Below are 10,967 nucleotides of genomic sequence, written 5' to 3' on the forward strand. Positions count from 1 at the left end.
ACCCGCAATAACATCTGCTAAACACGTGTATGTGACAAATACATTTCTATTTGATACATCTTCAATTTCTCAGAGATCATTTCGTTCACTTTGTTCTCAGACTCCATCCAGGTCTCATGTGGAGATTCTGCTATTCCGTCCTCAACCATGTTGTTCAGCCTTGATTGTCACTTGATTGTCATTTCTCCGTCATTGTTATTATGGATTCACACACAGAACTAATGTCCTCTCTCAATGACTTAGATTGTTGTCATCTTGCCATTCTCCTGTTGCTATCGAGCTGACCATGGGAGAACTGCAAACTGTTCTTCAGGTCCTGGACATCTCTGGTCAGGTTGTCCATTCTTTTATTAGTTGAATCCACCAGTATTGGACAAAACACTTAGGTTACTCTGTTTATCCTCGCAGCTCCAGACAAGGGAGGTCACAGGGAAGATTGTTTTGTTTTCAAACTGCGGGGATCAAGACAGCCACAAACCCGGGACAATCCGCAGTCCCAGGCACAATGGGCAACGGCATCACGGGCTGCATTCAAGCCCTCAAGAAAACCTTGATAGCTTGATAGGCAGCTAGCTGGCTGCTACGCAAAATAGTTCCTCAGACCCGGCCTTGGTCGGCAGGATCACTAGACAGAGTGATCCTGCTTCGTGTGAGCCAAACTCAAAAGTTAGCTAGCTACTTAGAAACTTTCTAATACACTTTTTTTTAAAACATGCTCTCCCTCACGTTCAACAGGCAGTGACACACTGACGGGAACACAAGAATCCACATACAGCGCAGTGTGTAAATACATTACACACAGACCCACACACATACTATTCATAATCAGTTGTGGGTCCTTACTCTTAAAAAGAAAGAGCGCCAGCACATTCTAGGAGCTCAGATGCAATCATTTATTAACCAACGTTTCGACAGTCACACTGTCTTCATCAGTGTATAATGACAAACACTGCGGGTCACTCGTTGAAATAGTTTGAAAGGACACAGTGGTCTGTAATCATGACCGGCAGTGGCTTGATTTCATAAAATTATCTGTAAATCTAAACAGAACATATAAAAAGCATAAATGGATACAATATGATCATAGATACAATTTGACTACATAGCCCTACAAACATTATTTACAATGGATAGCAAAAACACAATAGTCACAAGAATGGCTTCAGWTCAAAGTCTACGTTGAGACTGAAGGGGGCAAGGGTCTTTAAATTAAAGATCCAGGCGGCCTCTCGATTTAAAATTGTCAAGGTCACCCCCTCTCCTAGGGAGGGTGACGTGTTCGATGCCGATATAGCGAAGGGCCGAAATAAAGTGGTTCGCAACTTGGTACGTTGAGTTTCWACTCAACATTGACAGGAGCTCTGCAAACAAAAGATGACTGAATTCACAAAACCGGTATGGTATGAAATGGTATGAAATAAACCAAAACATGTTTCTCATAAGCATAGGTTGTGTGTCTGCAAACAGCGTGTTCATGACAATAAGAACGGTAAAAGACTGTAATAATAATATATTGAATGCATTAACAGAAAAGACCATAAACATTGTAGATTAGAAATTATAGCAATTAACRGTGAATGTACTACTACTGGTGATATATGTAATGCGGAATTGATTTACTAACAATCAAACGATTAAGTTATGAAACAATGAATGTGCACAAATTGTCGGGAAAGAGCGCATYCAGGAAAGAGATGTGGACTGTGCATCTTAGTCACACTTCCCTTCTTGGACTGTGCCATCCGCAATGGATTAGTCTCGGCCTCAACAATGGATTAGTTCACTGAGATGGGCGCGAATCAGATCGGTCTGGTGTGCCATAAAAAAATATGTTTTTCTGCTGCTCAAAAAAAAAAAAGGATCTTGGTCGACCAACAGCCTATCGCCCTAACAATCAACCAGTGGACTGATTGGGGTCCGCCCTAAMTGATGGTAAGATCCTGACAAAGTACCAGTCCATCTAAGCGACTGCTCTCATCCCTCTCTTCTTGGCCTGTTCCTGGAGTGTGTATACCTTGCCTTGGTTGACTTGTGATGTGTCTGTGTGACTCACTGAGGTCCTACCTTTGCTGTGGAGGGTGCTGCAGTCGGGACAGAGGTCCTGCTCGTGGTTCCAGGCCATGTCCCAGGTCTTCCCTGGGGTCACTCCACAGCTCTTACACCGGATACACGTCATACACACCTGGGACACGGGRGCAGGTAGCCCAGAAGTTAGAGAGATGGACCAGAATTTTAAGGTCGCTGGTTGTCCCAGGCCGGGCGAAGAAAGATGGGAAATTAACTGGCTGAGAACTGAGGATTGCTGGTTTCAGATCATTACTGGAATCCACTATGGTTGTGCCCTTGAGCAAGGCACTTAYGCAAACTGGACAATACACTTGCATTGTATGGTATTGACCCACATTACAGTGAAAAACAGTCGTAAATCAGAATGGGGAGAAGAGAAGCTAAACAGTAATAGATGTTAAATTCCTGGTACTTACCCAGGGCATCTTACAGTTGATGGGCTTTGGGTAGGTGGGTCCCARACAGGAGGGGTGGTAGCAGTTCTGACACCTCCTGCACTGCAACACAGGCTAAAGGAAGTAATAGTACACTTAGAATGTGAAAGTGGGGGTGAAAAAAAAAAAAACACTAGACTACTTATTTACTAACAACTAAGTGCCTTGTCTCAGGATTGTAAGTTGGTGGTTGAAGATATCCCTCTAGTGGTGCGGGGGCTGTGCTTTGGCAAAGTGGGTGGGGTTATATCCTTCCTGTTTGGCCCTGTCCGGGGGTATCATCGGATGGGGCCACAGTGTCTCCTGACCCCTCCTGTCTCAGCCTCCAGTAATTTATCTGCAGTAGTTTGTGTCGGGGGGCTAGGGCCGAGTTGGTTATATCTGGAGTACTTCTCCTGTCTTATCCAGTGTCCTGTGTGAATTTAAGTATGCTCTCTCCTAATCTCTCCTTCTTCTTTCTCTCTCTCGGAGGACCTGAGCCCTAGGACCATACGTCAGGACTACTGGGCATCGATGACTCCTTGCTGTCCCCAGTTCACCTGGCCTTGGCTGCTGTTCCAGTTTCAACTGTTCTGCCCTGCAGTTATGGAACCCCTACCTGTCCCCAGACCTGCTGTTTTTCAACTCTTAATGATCGGCTATGACAAGCCAACTGACATTTATTCCTGATTAATTATTTGACCATGCTTGTCACTTATGAACATCTTGGCCATGTTCTGTATAATCTCCACCCGGCACAGCCAGAAGAGGACTGGCCACCCCTCATAGCCTGGTTCCTCTCTAGGTTTCTTCCTAGGTTTTGGCCTTTCTAGGGAGTTTTCCTAGCCACCGTGTCTTCTACACCTGCATTGCTTGCTGTTTGGGGTTTTAGGCTGGGTTTCGGTACAGCACTTCGAGATATTAGCTGATGTACGAAGGCTATATAAAATAAACTTGATTGATTGATTGACTACTTAACCCCAGATCCTGCTGACCATACACACCTTGTTGTTCTTGCTCTTACGGCCGCACACGTGGCAAAACTTGCAGCGGCGGCAGCACCAGTTCTCCTTGTTCTCCTCGTGGGGGCGCTCTTCGGGCCAGAGGCAGAAGCTGTGGAAGGGTTCGCAGCACACCTGGCAGTAGATCATCTGAGGTAAGGTGGAAAGGCAGAAGGCAGTCAACTCTCAAAATCAGGAGAACACCATATTGCACTAAACCTACTGTTTTACATACAACCCAGTGTAGCTATTCAGTAAACCTATGGAGTCTCCTGTGTGCTTCCTAGTTAATTTCTTTCCCTCAAAACGGTCAGAGTAATACTTATCTACAATGAAATGTGATTATTCGAATGATAATACTGCAAACACAGGCACTGAATAATCTGTGGATGCCTTTCCATGATTACCTCATGGTGTCCTTTGCTGGCACAGAGCAGACAGACAGGCTGAGGCGTGACGGGGACAGAGGTGAGGATACTCAGACCGCCCATCAACCACACGTTCTGGATGGCACAGTCCTCCTGGGAGAGAAACACAATAAGTTAGTGTGAGTTAATAAACTTAGATTTTGCAGTCATTAAGAGTATATGAGAGACAAAGAAAAGGAGAAAGACAGTTTGCAATGAGTTAATAAGAAAATAAACAATTTCAAATGTTTAAGAAAGTTTATATGGGAGGGAGATGGAGTGAAAGAGTGAGTGAGTGTGAGAGAGAGATACACACCTTAAAGTCCACACGGATCCTGTGCGTCCCGGTCTTCAAGTGGCCCTTTTGGGGGAGTCTGTTGGTTAGCGCAGTGAGGATGTTAGTTGACGTGTTTTCCACGGCATTCTGGGAATGAAGGACATAGTGGGGATCAATTCTGGGATTGTGTTGTTGCTCTCCCTCTTTAACAACAGTCATCTCCTCCTCCTGCGAAGACTCGTCATCCGACTCCTCGTCCCTCTGCATGAGCGACTGCACCACACACGGGGGCAGTCGCTGCAGCTGCACCTGCAGGCGCCGCCGTAACCGCAGCAGTGAGATCCTGGGAGGGCAGGAATCGCTGGGGCTCCTTGTTAGGTGGCCCTCTGTAACCAACAGCCCTGGGCGGTGCTCTTCTGAGACGCTCCCCTGTGCATGTGAAGGGGGGGGACTGCTTAAGCCATTGAGTGGGGGACCAGCATTACAGCACGACCACGGTCACATGCTACGCGGCGGGCCAAGGCAGAGGAAAGAASGAGAAGAAGACCCACCAAAACCGCCTTTGGCTTGGAGAATAAAGTGTTAAGAGAAGTGACGGAGAAGAGTTGAGAGGGTTAAGAAAAGCCTGATCAGAGTTAAGGCATGCCAAGTCTAATCAGAGGAAAAGAAAGAGGTCCAATCACCAACGGTAGTCAACGTTGTTAAAGAGAGCGAGAAAGAAATCATAGGTCATGCCAGTCAAGAGAAACATGGAAAGAGTCACGGCATCTATGGACTATAAAATATTCGATTAAGTTCCAGTAAAACAYGAAGGAAGATTCCATAGGAGCAGTTATTTAAGGTGTAATGCATGCATCAGGGATGAATGTGAAAGGGGTAAGATTTTCCAACATGAGAACAGAGTTATACGAGTCATTACCTTGTCGGCTCTGCATCGGCCCAGCAGTCTTTTGGGTGGACCAGGTCTGCGGTGCCTTACAACTTCACTGGGCACTGGGCCATCCTCAGGAGCTAGGAGGTCAGAGGATGCAGCATCTGTCAGAGAGCAAAGGGGTTTTAAAGCATAAAAATTTATAACAAAGTCTCCACTCAAACCAATACCCTAAAACGACTAAGAAAAATGTATTTTGGAATTTCTGACCTGCACTTCTATCCTCAATCACTGTCATCCTTAATGTCAATTACTATGGACTTCAACATCCACCACTAATCTTCTGATCTGCTTGGCTAATGGCTTTACATCCTTCAACTCYACCTGTCAAATAACTCCATTTCAAGGATGGAGTTCAATGGATCTTGTTGTGGTCCAACTCAAAAGGAGAAGCCCGAATGTGCATCGACCTATACTTTCATCCATACAGTACGGCTCCTATCCCGGTGTACGGCGTTACCTTGGCTGCTGGGAGCGTCAGAATTCTTTACAGGACTATTGACCACGCCTTCGCCGCCTGTGTCCTCGTCTAGAAGTCCAGACTTCAGAGGCTGCTGTAGGAGCGTGGCGTCACGTTCCGCCTCGGCTGCTTCCTGGTGGAAGGCCTCAGGCAGTCTCCAAGGGTTGCAGGGGTCGACATCTCCTCTGCCTCCCCAGCACCCGCCCGACACATCATTGTTGAACTGAAGGCCATTAGCTGATGTCTGGCGCCCGCCGCTCGAAAGGACTGCACGACAAAGAGAAGCCCATTGTTAAATCTAAAAAAACACTGGCCGAATATTGGGCCATGAGGCAGCCAGTGTTGCAGTGTGGCTTTCGGTTAACGGTGTCAATGTTTTTGGTAGTAACAGCAAATTCAAACAAGTGGGTATTCATTAGTAAATGATCCACCTCAAGACCCTGGTGCTGCCTACGGAGCAGCAAGGAGAAATGCCCTCCTTAACCTCTCTCATCCCGAGCACTCCGTCCGCATCTCTGGTCTCTTGGCCCTCCCACCCCTACGGGAGGGCAGCCTCCCGCTCAGCACAGTCAAAGCTCTTCTGTGTCCTGGCACCCCAATGGAGGAACAAGCTTCCCCTAAAATCAGGACAGTAAGGTCCTTGCCCATCTTCTGAAAACATCTGAAACCCTACCTCTTGAAAAAGTACCTATTAAATACTCACGGCACCCCCAATTGCCCCACTCCCAAAGAAAAGGCGCATGTATTTTCCTACTGACATTGCTGATAATATACTTTGAGGGGAAACGTACTTGATACGATTGTGATATGTTGTGTTCACCTAGCTATCTTAAGAATAATGCAATAATTGCATAAGAGCATCTGCTAAATTACAAATGCAAAATTATTATAGACGTATTAAAACATAAGAACACAACAAACCTGTGTGATGCTTGATGCCGCGCTTTACTTTCCTTGCCTCAATCCGAACACATCGTTTTAACCTGTGCACAGGACATATTTATCATCACCTATTTAAAAATAGGTGCCGTGTTCAATTTGTACACAAGACAACTAGAGCCGATTATAAGAAATGAAAAACCGTGTGTGCGCGCCTGAGTGTGTGTCCATGAGTGGATGAAAAGTGAGAGCAACGGCCACAATATCTAGGTACAGTCACTTACACACAGCACTGGCGTCTGGTGTTGGGCCCTCCAAACTTGGGCTTGTCCAGGCAGTTGAAGCAGGTGCTTGCAGTCACCCTCACGCAGGCAGCCCTGGCAGGTCCTACAGCGGGTGGCGCGGCCCCCAGGACCAACCTCGTTATAGTTCCGCTTGAACTTCAGCTGCTTGCTGTACTTGTGCTTCTGTCTCATCATCTTGTTGCCTGACCGTGCAGTCAGGAGGGTCATCCGCAATGTCTAAAAACAGAGCGAGATCCAAAAAAATGATCTTAAATGACTTTGCAAACATAGGTCACTGTGCGCTAACGTCACATACCTGAGGTAACTACCGTTCTTATCAGCGTGCTTCATAAACAAGGTTACCTTCTACAGCCTGGTGAGGTGGTGATCGCCTCTCCGCTCATGGAGGGGCAGGCGCTAAGCCGGGGGATATCGTCAGGCACCATGGCACGGGGTTGCCCCAACGCCACCGCTGCTGCCCGACAGACGTGCTTGATGCGTGGGCCGCCAGGGAGTTGGTCCTATGGGAACAGGAACATTGTCATAAATTATAATTAAACTACCGTAAAGAAAATGCCACCCTAAACACAGCCACAGCACAAATGGCCTAAGCCTAATTCATTGCAAATAGTCTGGGTAGCCATTTGATTAGATGTTCAGGAGTCTTATGGCTTGGGGGTAGAAGCTGTTAAGAAGCCTTTTGGACCTAGACTTGGCACTCCGGTACCACTTGCCGTGCGGTAGCAGAGAGAAAAGTCTGACTAGGGTGGCTGGAGTCTGACAATTTTTAGGGCCTTCCTCTGACACCACCTGGTATAGAAGTCGTGGATGGCAGGAAGCTTGGCACCGGTGATGTACTGGGCCATGCGCACTACCCTCTGTAGTGCCTTGCGGTCGGATGCCGAGTAGTTGCCATACCAGGCAGTGATTGCAACCCGTCAGGATGCTCTTGATGGTGCAGCTCTAAAACCATTTGAGGATCTGAGGACCCATACCAAATCTTTGCAGTCTCGTGAGAGGGAATAGGTTTTGTCGTGCCCTCTTCATGACTGTCTTGGTGTGCTTGGATCATGTTACTTTGTTGGTGATGTGGACGCCAAGGACCATGAAGCTCTAAACCTGCTCCACTACAGCCCCGTCGATGAGAATAGGGGTGTGCTTGGTCCTTTTCCTGCAGTCCACAATCGTCTCCTTTGTCTTGATCACATTGAGGGAAAGGTTGTTGTCCTTGCACCACACGGTCAGGTCTCTGACCACCTCCCTATAGGCTGTCTCATCGTTGTCGATGATCASACCTACCACTGCTGTGTCATCGGCAAACTTAATGGTGTTGGAGTCGTGCCTGGCCATGCAGTCATGAGTGAACAGGGAGTACAGGAAGGGACTGAGCATGCACCCGAGGGGCCCTTGTGTTGAGGATTAGCGTGGCRGATGTGTTGTTGCCTACCCTCACCACCTGGGGGCGGCCCGTCAGGAAGTCCAGGATCCAGTTGCAGAGGGATGTGTTTAGTCCCAGGGTCCTTAGCTTAGTGAAGAGCTTTGAGGGCACAAATAGTGTTGAATGCTGAGCTGTTGTCAATGAATAGCATAGGTGTTCCTTTTGTCSAGGTGGGAAAGGGCAGTGTGGAGTGCAATAGAGATCGCATCATCTGTGGATCTGTTGGGGCAGTATGCAAAYTGGAGTGGGTCTAGGGTTTCTCGGAGAACGGTGTTGATTTAAGCCATGACCAGCCTTTCAAAGCATTTCATGGCAGACGGCATGGCAGACGTGAGTGCTATGGGTCRATAGTCATTTAGGCAGGTTACCTTAGTGTTATTGGGCACARGGACTATGGTGGTCTGCTTGAAACATGTTGGTATTACAGACTCGGACAGGGAGCGGTTGAACATGTCAGTGAAGACACTTGCCAGTTGGTCAGTGCATGCTCAGAGTACAGACCCTGGTAATCTGTCTGGYCCTGCGGCCTTGTGAATGTTGACCTGTTTAAAGGTCTTACTCACGGAGATCGTGATCATCAGCTCTTCCGGGAAACCGTGTGCTCTGATGCATGTTTCATTGTTACTTGCCTCAAAGCCAGCATAGAAGTTATTTAGCTCATCTGGTAGGCTCGTGTCACAGGGCAGCTCTCGGTTGTGCTTCCCTTTGTAGTCTAATAGKTTGCAAGACCTGCCACATCCGACGTGCGTCGGAGCAGTACAATTTGATCTTAGTCCTGTATTGACGCTTTGCCTGTTTGATGGTTCATCGGAGGGCATAGCARGATTTCTTATAAGCTTCCGGGTTAGAGTCSCGCTCCTTGAAAGCAGCAGCTCTACCCTTTAGCTCAGTGCGAATGTTGCCTGTAATCYATGGCTTCTGGTTGGGGTATGTACAAACAGTCAGTGGGGACGACGTCATCGATGCACTTATTGATGAAGCCAGTGACTGATGTGGTGTACTGCTCAATGCCATTGGAAGAATCCCGTAACACATTCCAGTCTGCTAGCAAAACAGTCGTGTAATTTAGCATCTGCTTCATCTGACCACTTTTTTTATAGACCCGAGTCACTGGTGCTTCCTGCTTTCATTTTTGCTTGTAAGCAGGAATCAGGAGGATAGAATTATGGTCAGATTTGCCAAATGGAGGGCGAGGGAGAGCTTTGTACGCATCTCTGTGTGTGGAGTAAAGGTGGTCTAAAGTTTTTCCCTTCTGGTTGCATATTTAACATGCTGATAGAAATGAGGTAAAACRGATTTAAGTTTCCCTGCATTAAAGTCTCCGGTCACTAGGAGCGCCGCCTCTGGATTTGCGTTTTCCTGTTTGCTTATGGCGSWATACAGCTCATTGAGTGCAGTCTTAGTGCCAGCATCGGTCTGTGGTAGTATGTAGACAGCTACRAAAAAATACAGATAAACTCTAGATAGTGTGGTCTACAGCTTATCATGAGATACTACCTCAGGCGAGCAAAACCTTGAGACTTSCTTAGATATCGTGCAACAGCTGCTGTTTACAAATATGCACAGGCCCCCGCCCCGTGTCTTACCAGAGGCTGCTGTTCTATCCTGCCGATAGAACAGCAGAGTGTATAACTCRCCAGCTGTAAGTTATTAATGTCATCGTTCAGCACAAGACTGTGAAACATAAGATATTACAGTTTTTAATGTGCCGTTGGTAGGATACACGTGCTTTCAGTTCGTCCCATTTATTTTCCAGCGATTGAACGAAAGCTAACAGTACGGATGGCAAAGGCAGATAAGCCACTCGTCGCCTGATCCTCACAAGGCACCCAGATCTCTTTCCGCGAGATCTCTGTTTCTTTCTCCAGCGAATGACAGGGATGAGAATGACAGGGATGAGGGGCTGCACGGGTGTTTGGAATATATCCTTCCCAACAGACTCATTAAAGAAAAATTATTTGTTCAATTCGAGGTGAGCAATCGCTGTTCTGATGTCCAGAAGCTCATTTCGGTCATAAGAGACGGTAGCAGCAACAATACGTACTAAATAAGTTAAACAAAGCAAAAAAACTAACAAAATAGCACGGTTGGTTAAGAGCCAATAAAACTGCAACCATCCACACCGGTGCCATTATACTTAAGTCGTGTGGGTCCAATTGGCTCATTCATCTCCCCTGTAACTATTACCCAGGTCGTTGCTGTAAATGAGAATGTGTTCAGTCAACTTACCTGGTAAAATGTGGATTCAATTAAAAATAAAACACTGTACTATAAACATCAACAATACATAAGCATCAAACAGAGACAAAGAATGAGACCGACACAGGCGGCTAGACAGCCAAGGTCAGGAAACACAGGCTCACCTGAGCAGAGCCTCTCCTCCTCCTCCTCCTCCTCCTTCCCACTCCTAAATGTCTGGGACCAAGCTTTACCGATCCAGACAGGAGCTGAAAGAGACAAGGGTGTAACAATTAAACTATGACCTTTCAGTGCCATAGTAATGAAACAGACTAATAACTTAGGCTGGGAATTCCCAGGAAGCTCACGATACTTAGGTGCTGATACGATATGGCAAATCAAAGTTTMTTTGTCACGTGCGCCGAACACAACAGGTGTAGACCTTACAGTGAAATGCTTACTTACAGGCTCTAACCAATAGTGCAAAAAAGGTATTAGGTGAACAATAGGTAGGTAAAGAAATATAACAACAGTAGAAAGACAGGCTATATACAGTAGCGAGGCTACATAAAGACACCGGTTAGTCAGGCTGATTGAGGTAGTATGTACATGCAGATATGGTTAAAGTGACT

General features: G+C 46.8%; 2 protein-coding genes across 2 annotated transcripts in view; both read right to left on the reverse strand.

Annotated features, from left to right (window-relative positions):
• The window catches only part of LOC111955007 (histone-lysine N-methyltransferase 2B), a 55,628-nt gene extending 48,558 nt beyond the window's left edge, over positions 1 to 7,070 (reverse strand). Inside the window, exons 1-10 of the mRNA XM_070436150.1 lie at positions 7,036 to 7,070; positions 6,720 to 6,869; positions 6,478 to 6,539; positions 5,557 to 5,823; positions 5,085 to 5,200; positions 4,205 to 4,594; positions 3,889 to 4,002; positions 3,485 to 3,631; positions 2,484 to 2,576; positions 2,065 to 2,182 (exon numbers count right to left, since the gene is read on the reverse strand). Coding sequence (XP_070292251.1) covers positions 2,065 to 2,182; positions 2,484 to 2,576; positions 3,485 to 3,631; positions 3,889 to 4,002; positions 4,205 to 4,594; positions 5,085 to 5,200; positions 5,557 to 5,823; positions 6,478 to 6,539; positions 6,720 to 6,869; positions 7,036 to 7,070 — 1,492 coding nt within the window. The remainder of the gene's footprint in view (positions 1 to 2,064; positions 2,183 to 2,483; positions 2,577 to 3,484; positions 3,632 to 3,888; positions 4,003 to 4,204; positions 4,595 to 5,084; positions 5,201 to 5,556; positions 5,824 to 6,477; positions 6,540 to 6,719; positions 6,870 to 7,035) is intronic.
• Positions 7,071 to 7,078: 8 nt separating this feature from the next.
• Positions 7,079 to 10,967, reverse strand: part of LOC111955008 (histone-lysine N-methyltransferase 2B-like) — a 26,928-nt gene continuing 23,039 nt past the window's right edge. The window contains exons 5-6 of the mRNA XM_023975019.2: positions 10,521 to 10,604; positions 7,079 to 7,240 (exon numbers count right to left, since the gene is read on the reverse strand). Coding sequence (XP_023830787.1) covers positions 7,079 to 7,240; positions 10,521 to 10,604 — 246 coding nt within the window. The remainder of the gene's footprint in view (positions 7,241 to 10,520; positions 10,605 to 10,967) is intronic.

This window comes from Salvelinus sp. IW2-2015, linkage group LG30 (genome assembly GCF_002910315.2).
Source record: "Salvelinus sp. IW2-2015 linkage group LG30, ASM291031v2, whole genome shotgun sequence".
NCBI lineage: Eukaryota > Metazoa > Chordata > Actinopteri > Salmoniformes > Salmonidae > Salvelinus > Salvelinus sp. IW2-2015.